A 15,981-nucleotide genomic window follows, 5' to 3' on the forward strand; every position below is an offset into this window, starting at 1 on the left:
GAGAGACAGGGAGAGAGAAGTGGCAGGGAGAGATGTGGAGAGAGAAACGGCATGGGGAGAGAGTAGTGGCATGGAGAAATGGGGAGAGACTAGTGGCATGGAGAGATGGGGAGAGAGAAGTGGCATGGAGAAGGGGGAGGAAAAGGAAGAGAGAGAGAGAGAGGGGTGAGAACAGAAGCAGTATGGAGAGAGAGAGGGGGGAGATTCACAATAACCACTATTCCAAACATTTTATGTTTTTGTAGCGAACATTGTGTCAATCTAGTTATAGTAAAAGTGACAGGCTGTGCGCAGCTACGCCAGCTAAAACTCGGCCCCGCCCACTGGTGTTCAAAGAGTTTGAATTCTGGTGTTCAAAGGGACCTTTCAAAAGATAAATGGTATCCCGCAGGAAATAAGGGTCAAAAAGTAGTTTTATTCCTCCTTAGGGCTTAGTCACACGGGCGTTTATTGCCGCGATTTGCGCATGCGTCCGGCGATTTTTTAAAACCATTGCTTTGCAATGGTATCGGACACATGAGCGCTTTTTATGCGCTCGTCCGATAAATTAGAGAACAGAAATCGCAGATCGCACCTATCTGCGATCTGCGATTCCTGTTCTCTTCTCTATATGCGCTCAACGGGCCCTTCCCTGCAATGCATCCTTAAATGTGAAAAAATTAAAAAAAAGGATGTACTCACCTGCTCCCGGCAGCTGGAGATCCCGGCGGCCGGCCTGCAGTGGGTGTGAAGGGGTGTGACTCAGACTGGCCCCTGATTGGCTCAGCCTGAGCCAATTAGAGGCAGATCTCAGTCACACCCATTCATGAATTCATGAATGGGTGTGACTGAGACTTGGGTTGTGATCTGGTACATGGGTGTGCATGTCCATGCTTGTGCTGGGTGTGGGGCTTACTTTGACCACTGTGTGAAAGACCCAATATTTGCATATTTGTATGAAATTTAATGTGAGATTTTGTTTTCATGTTTTTTTTCTCCTTTTATACATGTACCAATACTAAATGCAATTGAAAAAAAAATACACTTTTTGTGGTGGACACCAAAAATACAACTCCGCACGTGGCACCACGAAAACTGAGGCCGCTCCTGACTGTAGAATATACCTGTGATCTCTGGATTATTATTCTCAGGTCTAGATGCAGAGAAAGGCAAGGCTACATGGGTGCAAACTGCTAACAAGAAACAATGGCAGTATACGAGCATGTATTTTTACTACAATCCTGTAATCAAGTGCACAGCAGGGAATGAAAATCTATACAAGGTTGGAAAATGTGATCCCATTGAGTGGAACGGTGTTTTCAAGAAAATCAAGTGTATACTGAATTATCCAGCTAAGGAAGGTGAAGACGTGTTCTGTTCTATTATGGAAGGTAAGCAGAGAATATCTACTGAGCAAACACCACCAGGTACTGTACTCACATAAACCATCCATGAACTGTCTTTAATAGAGATGAGCAAGCACCAAAATGCTCGGGTGCTCGTTACTCGGGACGAAATTTTCGCGATGCTCGAGGGTTCGTTTCGAGTAACGAACCCCATTGAAGTCAATGGGCGACCCGAGCATTTTTGTATATCGCCGATGCTCGCTAAGGTTTTCATTTGTGAAAATCTGGGCAATTCAAGAAAGTGATGGGAACGACACAGCAACGGATAGGGCAGGCGAGGGGCTACATGTTGGGCTGCATCTCAAGTTCCCAGGTCCCCCTATTAAGCTACAATAGCGGCAAGAGTGGGCCCCCCCCCCCACTGTCAGCATAAAGATCGTTCTCATCTGCCATAGCTGTAACAGCTGTGGCAGAGAAGAACGATGTTTGCCCATTGAATTCAATGGAGCCAGCAATACAGCAGGTTCCGCTGAAAGCAATGGGCTGCCGGCGATCGCGGGATGAATTGTCGGGAAGGGCTTAAATATATAAGCCCTTCCCTGCAATTCATCCAGAAATGTGTTACAATAAAAATATATACCGGCGTATAAGGCGACGGGGCGTATAAGACGACCCCCCAACTGTCACCTTATACGCCGGGAATACAGTGGAGCAAAGAATAAAAATCATTACTCACTTCTCCTGGTGTTCTGCACCGCTGCTGCAGGCTGTCGCTCCCTCCTGGTCCCCGGCAGAGCATTGCTTTCTGGACGCAGTGGTTGAAATCCCCGCCTCCAGAAACACACGTGCCTTCAGCCAATCACAGCCATTCAATGACATCATTGTCATTGGCTGTGATTGGCTGAAGGCACGTGTGTTTCTGGAGACGGGGATTTAAAGCCCTTCGTAGAGAAAGCAATGCTCTGCCGGGAACCAGGAGGGAGCGACAGCCTGCAGCAGCGGCGCAGAACACCAGGAGAAGTGAGTAATGATTTTTATTCTTTGCTCCACTGTATTCCCGGCGTATAAGGTGACAGTTGGGGGGTCGTCTTATACGCCCCGTTGCCTTATATGCCGGTATGTATTTTTATTGTAACACATTTCTGGATGAATTGCAGGGAAGGGCTTATATATTTAAGCCCTTCCCGACAATTCATCCCGTGATCGCCGGCAGCCCATTGCTTTCAGTGGAACCTGCTGTATTGCTGGCTCCATTGAATTCAATGGGCAAACATTGTTCTTCTCTGCCACAGCTGTTACTGCTGTGGCAGAGAAGAAGGATTTGTCTTCTATATGTTCTTAATGGGGTCGGCGCTGCTGCCGCCGGCCCCATTGAGCGCATATAGAGAAGAGAACAGAAATCGCAGATCGCACATAGGTGCGATCTGCGATTTCTATGGCCTAAGAAGGACCGTTGGGGTTCTTGAAGCCTAAAATCACTCCTAACACTCTCCCTATAGCAGCTCCGGCATCAACAACACTTTGCCTAAACTATGTCAGAATGCATCTGTGGCGAGCCGCGGGAGGGGCAGATTTTAATACTCGGGTGACACCTAATCTCGCCAGCCACTCACTGCAGGGGGGTGGTATAGGGCTTGAACGTTGCAGGGGAAAGTTTTAATGCCTTCCCTGTCTTTCTATTGGCCAGAAAAGCGCGCAAATTTGTCAGGGAAGAAAATGAAAGTAACCCGAACACCGCGTGGTACTCGTTACACCCTAATACTCGAACGAGTATCAAGCTCGGACGAGTATGCTCGCGCATCTCTAGTCTTTAATTTTCATGGCACAAGTATGCGGATTTAGGCTAATTCCATATGGGTGATCGCGATTTTGCAGTTTAAAAATCATGGCAAAACCGCATCTATATTCACTGCGATTTGTGAGCGTTAGAGATGCTCTTTTGCAGAATAATATTGCATCGCTTGATTTTTTTTATCACAAAAGTCAATGAGACTTTCTAATGTTAAAATCACATTGTATCTCAAAGAAGCCTCCATAGAAATACATGGGAGATTTTTTATCCTAAAAAAAACATCGCAGATGGGTATTGAAACCATTGTAAATCATTGGCTTCATAATCTGCTTTTTTACTGACTATCGCAGGAGACAATAATCGCAGGAAAATTGCCCGATTTCCTTGCCCGTGTGAAACCACCCATACACTATCTGCCGAAAATAATTGGGCACCTGACCAAGAATCAAAACTAGTTAATCCATAGAATGTTCTTCCATTGGATACATCGAATTTTACATAAAAAGTTGAAACTTTGTAAAAACTGCTCTAAAATTCATGTTTGTCGCTGAATCTGACTTAAGCAGAGCCTCAGATAAATGGTATGTGGTTCTACTTTCAAGCACACCAAGGACCTGGAAAGTTGAGTGTAAACTTCATTTTCAGTATCCAAAGAAAATAGCAATGAATTTAATTGCTGAACTGGTGGCTTCCTCCGGCACGTGTTGTCATTGTATTTGGATGCTGGAAATAAACACTTACCTACTCGTATCCCCGGGTCCTTGGTGTGCATCAAAGTGGAGCCTGTGTGAAGATGGCCTAAGGACCCATCCTCATCTGTGCCTGGAGCTCCGGCAGGTTTCCATTGTTTGGCTCCATCCTCAGAGGCAAACGAGAAAAACCCCGGTACTGCCACAATCGCACATGCTACAGCCAAACGGCACCAAACAGACCCCAATGACTATAAAGAGGTCCATCCAGTTTCCAGCATTCAGACCAGTATTTTGCCAGATGAAGTAGCACAGCATGCTGCAATAGTTCATCTGGGATCTTCTGCTGGAGGCTCTTAACAAAACTTCTGACACAGATGTGAATGGACCCTAAACTTTATGTGTTACATTTCCCTCCTTTTCTACTGTAAACTAGTAATTAAACATGTCCTCCCCCTTTCCCATCATTAGCTTTACAACTGCTCAGTCAGTTGACGAATTTTGCCAGAGTCCCCCATCTTGCAGAGTATAGCTTTACACTGCAAGAGCCAAGGAGAGACGGTGCAAAGTTTTTCATTGCTTCCAATTGCAAAAATTATTTTTGCACAAAAGTACACAGGATGAAAATAAAAGTGTACAAAGGTGCCCATAGAGCTCAAATACAGTCAATTGCATATCAAACACATTGTAAGGTGGTATCTGTAGGCCGGGGTAGAGTATGACCAGGCTGCTATGGGAATGGCTCCTGAGCTGCAGAACACATTGGTATCAGATACGCATGAGTGAGAAGAAGCTGCGACCAAGTCGTAACTAAAATTTGCGTTCTCTCGTCTATGAACACGGCCGAGATAAATGTTCAGCATGGCTTCTATTAATTAAATAGAGCCAGCTGACATGGTTTAGCTGTGCTAGCTGCTGCTAAAGTCCCTCCCCCTGCCTTTGCCAGCAGCTTCCATAGAAGCCTATGGGAGCCACCAGCTGATCGCGGATAAAAGATAGGGCAAGATCATCTTTTCCGGCCATGTCAAATCAACAGCTGGCGTATTCGGTTAAAAATCGGCCATCTGAATTAATGTCTTGGAATCCAATGCTTCAAATGGTCGCCATTTTCGGAAGATGTTTTGCCTCGATAAAACGCTCGTGTGAATGAGGCTTAGGGTTGCTGCTCGGTAATCAAGTGGAAAGGCTGATGCTGGTATTTCATTTTTACTGGCTATATTAACTGCAGGTAAAAAATAATTATCAGCTGAGAGCACGGCCGGGCAGCAACCCACAACAACAGGGATTTCACTGACAAGCATTGCATAGCACTGGTCCCCCACTGCTATAATTAGGGCTGTGACCCCTGTCCTGCTCCCCCCACTACTGTCATCTGCATTCTGTATGCAACGCAGACGCTGAGGGCAGAGGTCAGGGATCACAGATCTAGTTACAGCAGCGGCGGCGGACTGGAACTAGGAAGTGGCAAACAACCCTTACAGTGTAAGATGCTGTGGGGCTGTAGCCTGCTGGAGGTTCAGGATGGGGAGGGTACAAAGAGGAGGACTATTTTATGGGGTTTACTACTGGGGACACAATTACCACTGTGGAACACTATTGCTACTAGGGTCACTATTACTCTTGAGGCCACTATTGTGACCACTTTTACTATTAGGGGCACTATTACTATTGGGGCTGGTACTGGGAACATTGTTTCTATTGGGAGCACTATTACTATTGGGGTTTACAACTGGTGACACTATTACTACTGGGGCCACTTTTACTATTGGGGACACTATTATATTGGGTCCACAACTGAGGACACGATTTGTCAGGGAAATTTCTGCGTACAGCACCAATCAGGCCCACCCCAATGCCCCGTTGCCGGCGGTAAAAAAGAAGCACCACACGGAGATCTGGCATAGTTCCTCACACGGGGAAATAACTGCGCACTTTATTACAGATTGCATGGGGCTTTGTACTGCTTGTCACGTCACTAGAAATGTGTAATGGTTCTTATTGGCCCAAATCCACCACATAACCATATATGTGATGTCCGCAGTTCCGCCTGAGGCAGTGTTAGTCATATACGTAGTTAAACAGTCGCTATCTTGATACAGCGCTTCTGGGAAAACAGCCAAGCACGCAGCCTTCGTATCCGGTTCTGTATTATCTCTGAATTTCTGGACACGTCTCTCTCAGCCTTGCAAAGCCTTGGCATATCTGATATGATTTTTAAGGCTACATATTAAGTTTTTCTCATTTTAGCATTGCTTAGAACTTGCATACAGGTATAAAAGCATAAAAAACATATAGCAATATATACATATACCCTCACAAACCCCCCTAAAAACTTAATATAGAGATCAAGCACCAGGCCTCGCACTCTCCCTCGGTCGCCTCTCCCTTGCGTCAGGGTTTCCCCACTGCCCGTAAGGCCCTACTCCTAGGAGGGGGGATCCCTACCTCACCTCAGAAGGAGGCCATGGATTCCCTGGGCTCATTTTCCAAGCATCCATACCCTCTATCTGTACAAGTTAACACCCCGCAGAGTCTGCCCTCTCTAGAACCTATGGTCTTCTACACTATCCCTAGGCAAATGGGAAATCCACTGACAGTCCATCTTAGGAGACCAAGGCAGCGCAGTACTAGTCCATCTCTCCATGTCTTTGGTAACGTACGGTGGTTAGCATAATCGGGACTGGCTCTTATCTTTTTCAAACAAGGGAAATGTTGGTGTCACATTGTTCAGTCCCTTACTCATACTCTTTTTGATCAAAGGGATAATAATTTATCCAATCTACATTCTTATTAGCAGTGACAATAGCAAATAAGGACTCTAAACCTGCTTTACCTGATCTCTGGCCTTAAATTCATCTGGCACCCCCCTTGGCACTCCTGTTGCATCTATGTATACATGTGGATCAAAGCTACCACCTGGAGCGTCAACTTCTCTCTTAGCACGATGCGGTGTTGGATTCTCACCCTCAGTGTAGTCTTCATATTGCACATTTGATTGTATTAATTTGTTCTGATCCCTGAAAAAGGGCCCTAGTGTACAGTAGTCAAAGGTATATGTGGCTATGCGTGTGTTAGTAGAATTGTACCACAATGTCACTTCCCCTTCATATTCTCTGGACCAGGGGTTTCAGTTTCCCTCCTTTCTTGCCCCTGAACGTGTGACGGCCACTTCCACCCAGGTCCCCCACCCTGCCTATAGTATGTAAAGGATATGCAGGATCATGAGTTCTGTGCTCCGGGACCTAGGGCCTTTTTACAGTGTGAAGCGTGGATCTAATTGGGCTTTCCTTCGAGTTTGACTGTAGTTGGGGTGGTGAGCAACATCTGGCAGGGACCTTCAAAACAGGTTTCTAGTCCTTCTCTCTCAAACTTTTTCACATATACCCTGTCACCTGGTTTCAGATTGTGACACTCGTCTGTAGGACCTGGGAGAGAAGCAGAGACTGCAGAATGCGTTACTGACAATTTCTTGGAGAGGCTTATGACAAGGTTAACAAGAGAATCCTTCCCCAAGCTCAGCTGCTGTGGTATGTACCCTCCTGAGAAACTAATGGAAGGCACTCAATCCAAGATTTGTCCGTTTTCTCCATTGCCTTATGTATGTTAAATTTCAGGGTACCGTTCATTCCTTCTACTTTCCCCCAACTCCGTGGATGGTAGGGTGTGTGAAAGGCCTGGGATATAACCAAAGCAGACATGATGTGTTGCATTTGCATTATTTCACTTGTGAAGTGTGTACCTTTGTTTGACTCAGTCACTTCTGGTGCCCCGTATCTGCAGATTACCTCATTCATGAGCTTCTGTGTGGTTACCTGCTTATTTACTTTGGCAACAGAGTAGGCCTCCAACCTGAAAAGACATCAACAACAACAAGCACATATTTATACTTCCCAAAAAGTGGGAGCTGAATGTAGTCAATTTGCAATCCCTGAAATGGGTAGAGTGGCCACAGCAAGTGTTATGTGGCAATTTACTTCTGCACTGTTGCTTTACGGCATAGATTATGCAAGATTGGACAAATGATGCAGCAGCTGCAGAGAACCCAGGAGCCACCTGTCCTTGTTCAAGCCCCGACATCATTGCTGCTTTGATAGGTGCCTCTTTCCGTGCATCAGCTGGGCCATCATGGGGCACAGGGACCGTGGTAGGCAAGTTCTGTTGACTGTTCGCCATACGCCGTCCTGTTCTGTTGCTCCCTTTTTAGTCCATTTTTCCTTTTCTTCTTTGCTGGCTTGTAACTGTAAAGTCCTTAGAATATCAAAGTCCAAAGTTTTTATCAATGTTCAAAGTTTTGTCAATGTCCAAAATTTAGTCAATGTCCAAAGTTTTTGTCAATGTCCTCTTTTCTTCTACGGCTTGAGGGCCACTGCCTTTACAGTGTGGTCTGCGAGGGTGTTGTCTCTTGCTTCTTCGGTGTAGGAATTGGTGTGAGATCTCTCAGGTAGAAGTAGGGCCTCCATGAGACTCTGCACCGCTGCATCATTCTTAATTTGCTGTCCTACTGAGGTAATAAACTGTTTGGCTTCCATATTGGGCCGTAATCATGAGCTATGCCAAATGCATACCGGGAATCAGTGTAAATGTTTGCCATCTTACCTTCTGCCACTCTACATGCCTCAGTGAGGGCCTTCAGTTCCGCTTCTTGTGCTGAGACATGCGGAGGCATTCTGCTTTTAGGACATCTTGTTGTGTGACCACTGCATATCTGGTGTGGAGTTGCCAATCTTCACCCTGGGACCATCTAAAAAAAAAAAAAAAGCTCAAAATATGCATTGTTAACAAGGGGTTTCAGTAACTTTTTAAAGCTTAAATTTTCTTGTTGCATCACTACTAGACAATCATGCTGATATTCTATTTCACATAGATCAGAATCTTGTTGCAAAAAATTTAAGCTGATATGCAATACGTAGATCACCTATGCCTCCTCCTCCCCCCTTTGAACCAGGATACTCGATTGGAAGAAGAGTAGCCGGGTTCAAAGTAGTACAACATTGGAAAAAGATGCTATGAGGCATGAAGAGGGCCTCTGACAGGCCAGAGATTAAGTGCTTGGGTTACATTTGTGTGCATATGCTCTGGATATCATGAGGGGTGAGGACCACTAGAGGGTAGTCCAGAACTGTAACCTTATAATAAAAAAGAGTTCCAGAACCGTAACCTTGTTCCCCTCACAGAAGTCATGGACCATGTGGTAGGTGTCCACATGGACACCTCTTTGTGTCTTTTCTTGACTGGAAAAGAAAGGTGTTTGCTAAACTTCATTGGAACCAAGTCTCCCACAAATCTCCAACATCTCTCCGTCCTTCTTTAATAAGGTCTTAAGCATATTAAAACAACAACAACAACACGTCTCATAGAGTACTTCCTTCTAGCCCAAATTACCTGCTCTCTGTGGCGAGATAACCAAAGGTCCCTGCTTCTGTGAGACCAAAAAAGAAAAGAGAAAGAAAAAAAAATTCTGCAGCTACAACAAACAACCCCCCAATACTGCTAAATTACTACAGACTTCAGAGTACAAATAGACTATAGACTACTTCCTGGGTGGGTGATTGGTGCGCTTATCACAGTCAGTGGTCTGTGATGGCAAACCCGAAGCCCATGAGTTACTGTGTAGAACTCTTAACACAACCCGTCCGGTCACAAAACACAGATAGTCCCTCCTGCTGCAAGACTGCAAGCGTAAAACGCAACATAAATATATGCTGGTCACTGGCGTACATATAGGGGGTGTTGGAGTCGCGATTGCGACCCAGCCCCTAAGCCCCTGGGGGCCTAGGGGGCTTACTTTCCACGACACTGACTGACTGCACTTACTTTCACTAAGATCTCTGCACAGGCAGGCAGCTTCTCTAGCACATCGGCGCTTCCTCCCAGACCTCCGCTCAGACTCCTCCCCCATCTGGTTCTCCAGCACTAATATCATCAGAGGGGAGAAGTCTGAGCGGAGGGCCGGGAGGAAGCGCCGATGTGCAGGAGAAGCTGCCTGTCCGCGCAGAGACCTTAGTGAAAGTAAGTGCAGTCAGTGAGAGGGAACGTCCTCCTGTGTGATGGGGGAGGAGAACGAGCAGTGTTTGGTATGATTAAGAGGGGGGAGGAGGATCCTGTGTGATGGGGAGTGGAGGGAGGGGGACGAGGGGTGTTCTGTGTGTGATGGGGAGTGGGGGAAATGAGGGGTGTTCTGTGTGATGGGGAGTGGGGGCGAGTGAGGAGTGTTCTGTGTGATGGGGAGTGTGGGGGGGGGGACGAGGAGTGTTCTGTGTGTGATGAGGAGTGGGGGGAACATGGGGTGTTCTGTGTGTGATGGGGACTGGAGGGAAAGAAGGGTGTTCTATGTGATGGTAAGTGTTGGGGGGGGGGACAGGATGGGTTCTGTGTGATGGGAGTGGGGGGAAACAAGAGGTGTTCTGTGTAATGGGGAGTGTGGGGGGGACTAGGGGAGTTCTGTGTGATGGGAGTGGGGGGAAACGAGGGGTGTTCTGTGTGATCAGGAGTTGGGGGGAACAAGAAGGGTTCTGTGTGATTGGAAAACAAGGGGTGGTTAATATCTGAAAGTAGCTAGGATATGTCTGGAAAATATAACAAGTTTGTCTAGTCATGTGATGTTGAATGCTATGAATATGAGTGATTGAGAGAGTATTCCTTCTGCTTCAATGGTTGAGAGTGGCTTCAACGGTTGAGAGTGGAGAGAGAGTGCCGACCACATGGGGGTACCGTCAACCCTCATGTGGGGAAGGGATAGAAGCAGAAGAGAGGTATCCTAAGGTCCCCAATTCCAGGAACCGCCTGTGAGGAGTAAGCGAGAAGAAGGAGTCCGCAGTGCAACAATGAATCTACTAATTCCCAAGTGAGTGTCTGCGGAGTGTTGTGTCCTCCTCCGGTGTTATCCTGCACCCCGGAGTGTGTGTTTCCAGGAGTGGAACCATACCATAATGTAGGTCCGATTTCATCCTGTGTCCTTCCTGACCGTCTGCTAAAGCTGTCTTTCCTGCATTGGTGTGTAAAGCTATATTCTACAAACCAAGAAGTAAAGTTTCCAGTCACTGCCCCATTCCCTGTGATTGAGTTTTCAATGTTAACAGTGTGTGGATTCTATTATTTCTATTGCTAGAGAATCAATGGTGTGAAGGAATGGTGGCGTCACGAGTGACAACTTCTTCAGTCCACTACACATCAGGAATATTCAGGTAACCGCTGTCCCAGTGTTGCTTAGAAGAGACCTAGTGGTACTTGGGCCGAGGTTGCATGCATCTCTCCGTGGAGGAGTCTGATAGAGCCACCCTTACAAGTGCCTTCTATACCCATGCCAGCTCCTCAGCATGGGCTTTGTGTCTCGGTCACTGCACTGGGTGCAGGGTTTACCTAAGCGGTGTGTGAAATCCCTAATATTTGCATGAAATTTAATGTGGGAATTAGTTTTCATGTTTTTTTTTCCCCCTTTTGTACATGTACCAATACTAAATGCAATTGAAAAAAAAATAAGACACTTTTTGTGGTGGACGCCAAAAATACAACTCCGCACGTGGCACCATGTAAATTGAGGCCGCTCCTGACTGTAGAATATACCTGTGATCTCTGGATTATTATTCTCAGGTCTGGCTACAGAGAAAGGCTTGGCTGAAGCTGTGTTACCTGGCAACAGACAACAATGGCAGTATACGAGCATGTATTTTTACTACAATCCTGTAATCCAGTGCACAGCAGGGAATGAAAATATATACAAGGTTGGAACATGTGATCCCATTGAGAGGAACGGTTTTGGGAAGAAGATGAAGTGTATACTGAATTATGAAGCGAAGGAAGGAGAAAACATTTTCTGTTCTATCATGGAAGGTAAGCAGAGAACATCTACTGAGCAAACACCACCAGGTACTGTACTCACATAAACCATCCATGAGCGGCGAGGGGCTCCATCTAGTGGTTTAATCACTCATCAGACCCTGGGAAACTGCCTCAGATTACTGGGGTTCCGGTGGGATCCCCATAGATGTGTGTACTGGGGTTTATGTACGGAGCTGTAAGTGATGCATCTACATTCACAGACTATGGTTATCATAAGTTCTCTTCTTACAGTTCCAGCAACTTAAAAAGGTTGTATAAAATTAGGAAAAATTATCTGGTGTTTTTCCAGAAACAGCGCCACTCTACTCTGTGGTCTGTCTGGTATTTGCAGCTCAGCCATCTTTAATTTTCATGGCACAAGTATGCGGAGTTAGGCTAATTCCACACAGGCGATCGCGATTTTGCTTTTTGAAAATTGTGGCAAAATCGCATCTATATTCACTGTGATTTGTGAGCGTTAGCGATGCTCTTTTGCAGAATAATCTCACATCGCACGATTTTTCATCACAAAAGTCAATGAGACTTTCCAATGCTAAAATCGCATTGTATGGCAAAGAAACCTCCATAGGAATACATGGGAGATTAAAAGAAAAATGGCACATCACAGAAAGATAAAGCTTGCCACAATTTTTTATCCTGAAAACATCGCAAATGGGTATTGAAACCATTGTAAATCGTTGGCTTCATAATCTGCTTTTTTACTGACTATCGCAGCAGAAAATAATCGCACGAAAATCACACGATTTCCTCGCCCTTGTGAAACCACCCATACACTGTCTGACGAAAATAACGTTCTTCCATTGGGCACTTTCATAGAATTTTACATAAAAAGTTGACACTTTGTAAAAGCTGCTCTGAAATTCATGTTTGTGGCTGAATCTAACCTAAGCAGAGCCTGAAAAAAATGGTATGGGGCTCTACTTCCAAGCACACCAAGGGCCTGGAAAGTTGAGAGTAAACGTCTTCATTTTCAGGATCCAAATAGAATAGTAACGAGTTTCATTGCTGAACTGGTAGCTTACTCCGGCATGTGTTGTCATTGTATTTGGAGTCTAAAAAAACACGTGCCTACTCGTATCTCCGAGTCCTTGGTGTGCATCAAAGTGGAGCCTGTGTGAAGATGGCCTAAGGACCCATCCTCATCTGTGCCTGGGGCTCCGGCAGGTTTCCACTGATTGGCTCCATGCTGAGAGGCAAACTACAAAAACACCGGAACCATCAGAGCGGCACCAAACGAACCCCAATGACTATAAAGAGGTCCATCCAGCTTCCAGCATTCTGACCAGTATTTTGCCAGATGAAGTAGCACAGCATGCTGCAATAGTGCACCCGGGATCTTCTGCTAGATCTGCGCTGGAGGCGCCTAACAAAACGTCCGACACAGATGTGAATGGACCCTAAGCTTTATGTGTTACATTTCCCTCCTTTTCTGCTGTAAACTAGCAATTAAACATGTCCTCCCCCTTCCCCATCATTAGCTTTACAACTGCTCAGTCAGTTGATGAATTTTGCCAGAGTCCCCCATCTTGCAGTGTATAGCTGTACACTGCAAGAGCCGAGGAGAGACTGTGCACAGTTTTTTATTGCTTCCAATTGCAAAAATTATTTTTGGGCAAAAGTACACAGGATAGAAATAAAAGTGTACAAAGGGGCCCATAGAGTCTAAATACAGTCAATTGCACATCAAACACATTGCAAGGTGGTATCTGTAGGCCGGGGTAGAGTATGACCAGGCTGCTATGAGAATTCCAAAGTGGTAGGAACAATTTGGGGCACCGGATACACTGAAGATCACCTGGATTACTTATTCTAGGGGACAATATATACTATAGTTCTGTTTCCATATAGCTGCTGTAGAGAATAGCGGGGGTATTGCAAGCAGTGAACTGCTGAATTCTGATTTACCATAATCTATGCCAAAAACTGGTGTAGATTATATAAACCTGCTGTAGCCGGAGCTGGCATAGGTTGTGATCTGGTGCATGGATGTGTATGTCCATGTTTGTGCTGTGTGCAGGGTTTACTTAGATCGGAGTGTGAAAGACACAATATTTGCATGAAATTTAATGTGGGAATTAGTTTTCATGTTTTTTTCTCCTCTTTGTACATGACTAGAGATGAGCCAGCACACCCGTCCGAGCTTGATGCTTGTTCGAGCATTAGGGTACTCGAGATGCTCGTTACTCGAGACGAACACCACGCAGTACTGGAGTCAATTGCATTCCCTTCCCCGCATGTTTAGTGCCATTTTGTAGCCAATAGACATGCAGGGAAGGCATTACCACTTCCTCCTGTGACGTGCCAGCCCCCCACAGTAGTGAGTGGCTGGGCCGATCAGGTGACCTCTGAGTACTTAAACTGGTCCCGCCCGCAGCTCGCCTCAGACGCATGCTGGCAGAGGTTAGGGATAGTGCTGCTGCTGATCTAGGGACAGAATAGGATCCTGTTAGAGTAGGATCCTGTCGTCAAGAACTCCAACGGTCCTTCTTAGGGCTACCCCTCATAGTGTGCATTACTGTTGTGGCTGGCTGGGAGCAGTAGTGCACCAATTATTTTTTTTAAGCATCTAGGGCTGTGCAGCCATTTCAGCTATACTGTTCTGTGTCTGCAGTGCATAAGGCAGAGTGTAGGGACACAGCTACTTATATAGGGAAAGTTATACAGTCCTCCTGATCCTCTGTACAAGAACCCCAACGGTCTTTCTCAGGGCTATATCTGACCGTGTGCATTATAGTTGTGGCTGGCTGGGAGCAGTAGTGAATTAATTTTTGTATTACGCATCTAGGCCTGTTTCCAGCCTTTCAGTAATAGCGTTCTCAGGCTGCTGTGCCGTACAACCAGCTCTCACCATGAAACTGCTCTCTAATATTTCCTAGCCTACTGCGAACGACTTCGTTTATACCGTTCTGTGTCTGCAGTGCATTAGACAGAGGTCTCACCGCTAAACAGTACTGTAATATTTCCTGGGCCACTGCAAAGTATTTCAGCTCTGCTACTGTGCAGAGCGTCTCACAATACCATTTCCTTGGTGGGGTTGAGATAGCCGCAGTTACCAGCACTATCCACTGGCTTTAGAGTCTTCTCCCACGCCACACAGCCTCTATAATCTACAAGTCTCTGCGAGCGGTAAATTGCCCCTAGGTATCAACGCAAGACAGCGGGTTAATTTTTTTCAAGTCACAGCATAGAGCCTCCGCTATCTACAAGTCTCTGTGTGCGGTGAATTAAGCCACAGTTGTCAGTGATGTACAGTGGGGTAATTTATTTGGGCCCTGCTCTATTCTTAATCCGCCATGATGAGGAGTAGGGGTAAGGGTCGAGGACGCGGACGTCCAAGTGAGGGTATGGGCAGAGGCCGAGTTCCTGGGCGTGGTGAATCACAGCCGGCTGCTGCGGGATTAGGAAAGAGGCAAGTTTCTGGGCTCCCCAGCTTCATATCACAATTTACGGGTCCGCGTGGTGGACCTTTATTACAAACAGAGCAGTGCGAGCAGGTTCTGTCATGGATGGCAGAAAACACGTCCAGCAATGTATCGACCTCCCAGTCTTCTACGCAGTCCACTACTCCCGGCCTAGGGACTGCAACTCTGAATCCTCTGGCTGCTGCTCTCCATCCTCCCAGCCTCCTCACTCCATGAAAATGACATATTCTGATGAGCAGGCAGACTCCCAGGAACTGTTCTCAGGTCCCTGCCACGAGTGGGAAAAAATGGTTCCTCTCTTACCTGAGGAGTTTGTCGTGACCGATGCCCAACCTTTGGAAAGCTCCTGGAGTCCGGGTGATGAGGCTGGGGAATTCCGGCAACTGTCTCAAGAGCTTTTTGTGGGTTAGGAGGATGATGATGATGATGAGTTGTCTATCAGTGAGGTAGTAGTAAGGGCAGTAAGTCCGAGGGAGGAGCGCACAGAGGATTCGGAGGAAGAGCAGCTGGACGATGAGGTGACTGACCCCACCTGGTTTGCTAAGAATACTGAGTACAGGGCTTCAGAGGGGGAGGCAAGTGCAGCAGCAGGACAGGTTGGAAGAGGGAGTGGAGTGGCCAGGGGTAGAGGCAGGGCCAGAGCGAAGAATCCCCCAATTGTTTCCCAAAGCACACCCTCGCGCCAAGCCTCCGTGCAGAGCGCCAGGTGTTCAAAGGTGTGGATGTTTTTTAGTGTGACGAACAGTGGTGTGCAACTTGTGTCGCGCCAAGATCAGCCGGGGAGCCACCAGTACCAGCCTCACCACCACCAGCATGCGCAGGCATATGATGGCCAAGCACCCCACATAGTGGGACGAAGGCCGTTCACCGTCTCCGGGTCGTACCACTGCCTCTCTCCCTGTGCCCCAACCTGC

At 46.6% G+C, this 15,981-nt stretch overlaps 1 protein-coding gene across 3 annotated transcripts in view; it reads left to right on the forward strand.

Annotated features, from left to right (window-relative positions):
• Nucleotides 1–1,344: 1,344 nt before the first annotated feature.
• LOC136625196 (uncharacterized) overlaps nucleotides 1,345–15,981 on the forward strand; it is a 41,292-nt gene continuing 26,655 nt past the window's right edge. For all 3 annotated transcript variants that reach the window (XM_066599217.1, XM_066599219.1, XM_066599220.1), the window contains exons 1-2: nucleotides 1,345–1,370; nucleotides 11,397–11,636. In XM_066599217.1, the coding sequence (XP_066455314.1) occupies nucleotides 1,364–1,370; nucleotides 11,397–11,636 (247 nt within the window). In that variant the 5' untranslated portion in view covers nucleotides 1,345–1,363. The remainder of the gene's footprint in view (nucleotides 1,371–11,396; nucleotides 11,637–15,981) is intronic.

The sequence above is a fragment of the Eleutherodactylus coqui genome, chromosome 4 (assembly GCF_035609145.1).
Source record: "Eleutherodactylus coqui strain aEleCoq1 chromosome 4, aEleCoq1.hap1, whole genome shotgun sequence".
NCBI lineage: Eukaryota > Metazoa > Chordata > Amphibia > Anura > Eleutherodactylidae > Eleutherodactylus > Eleutherodactylus coqui.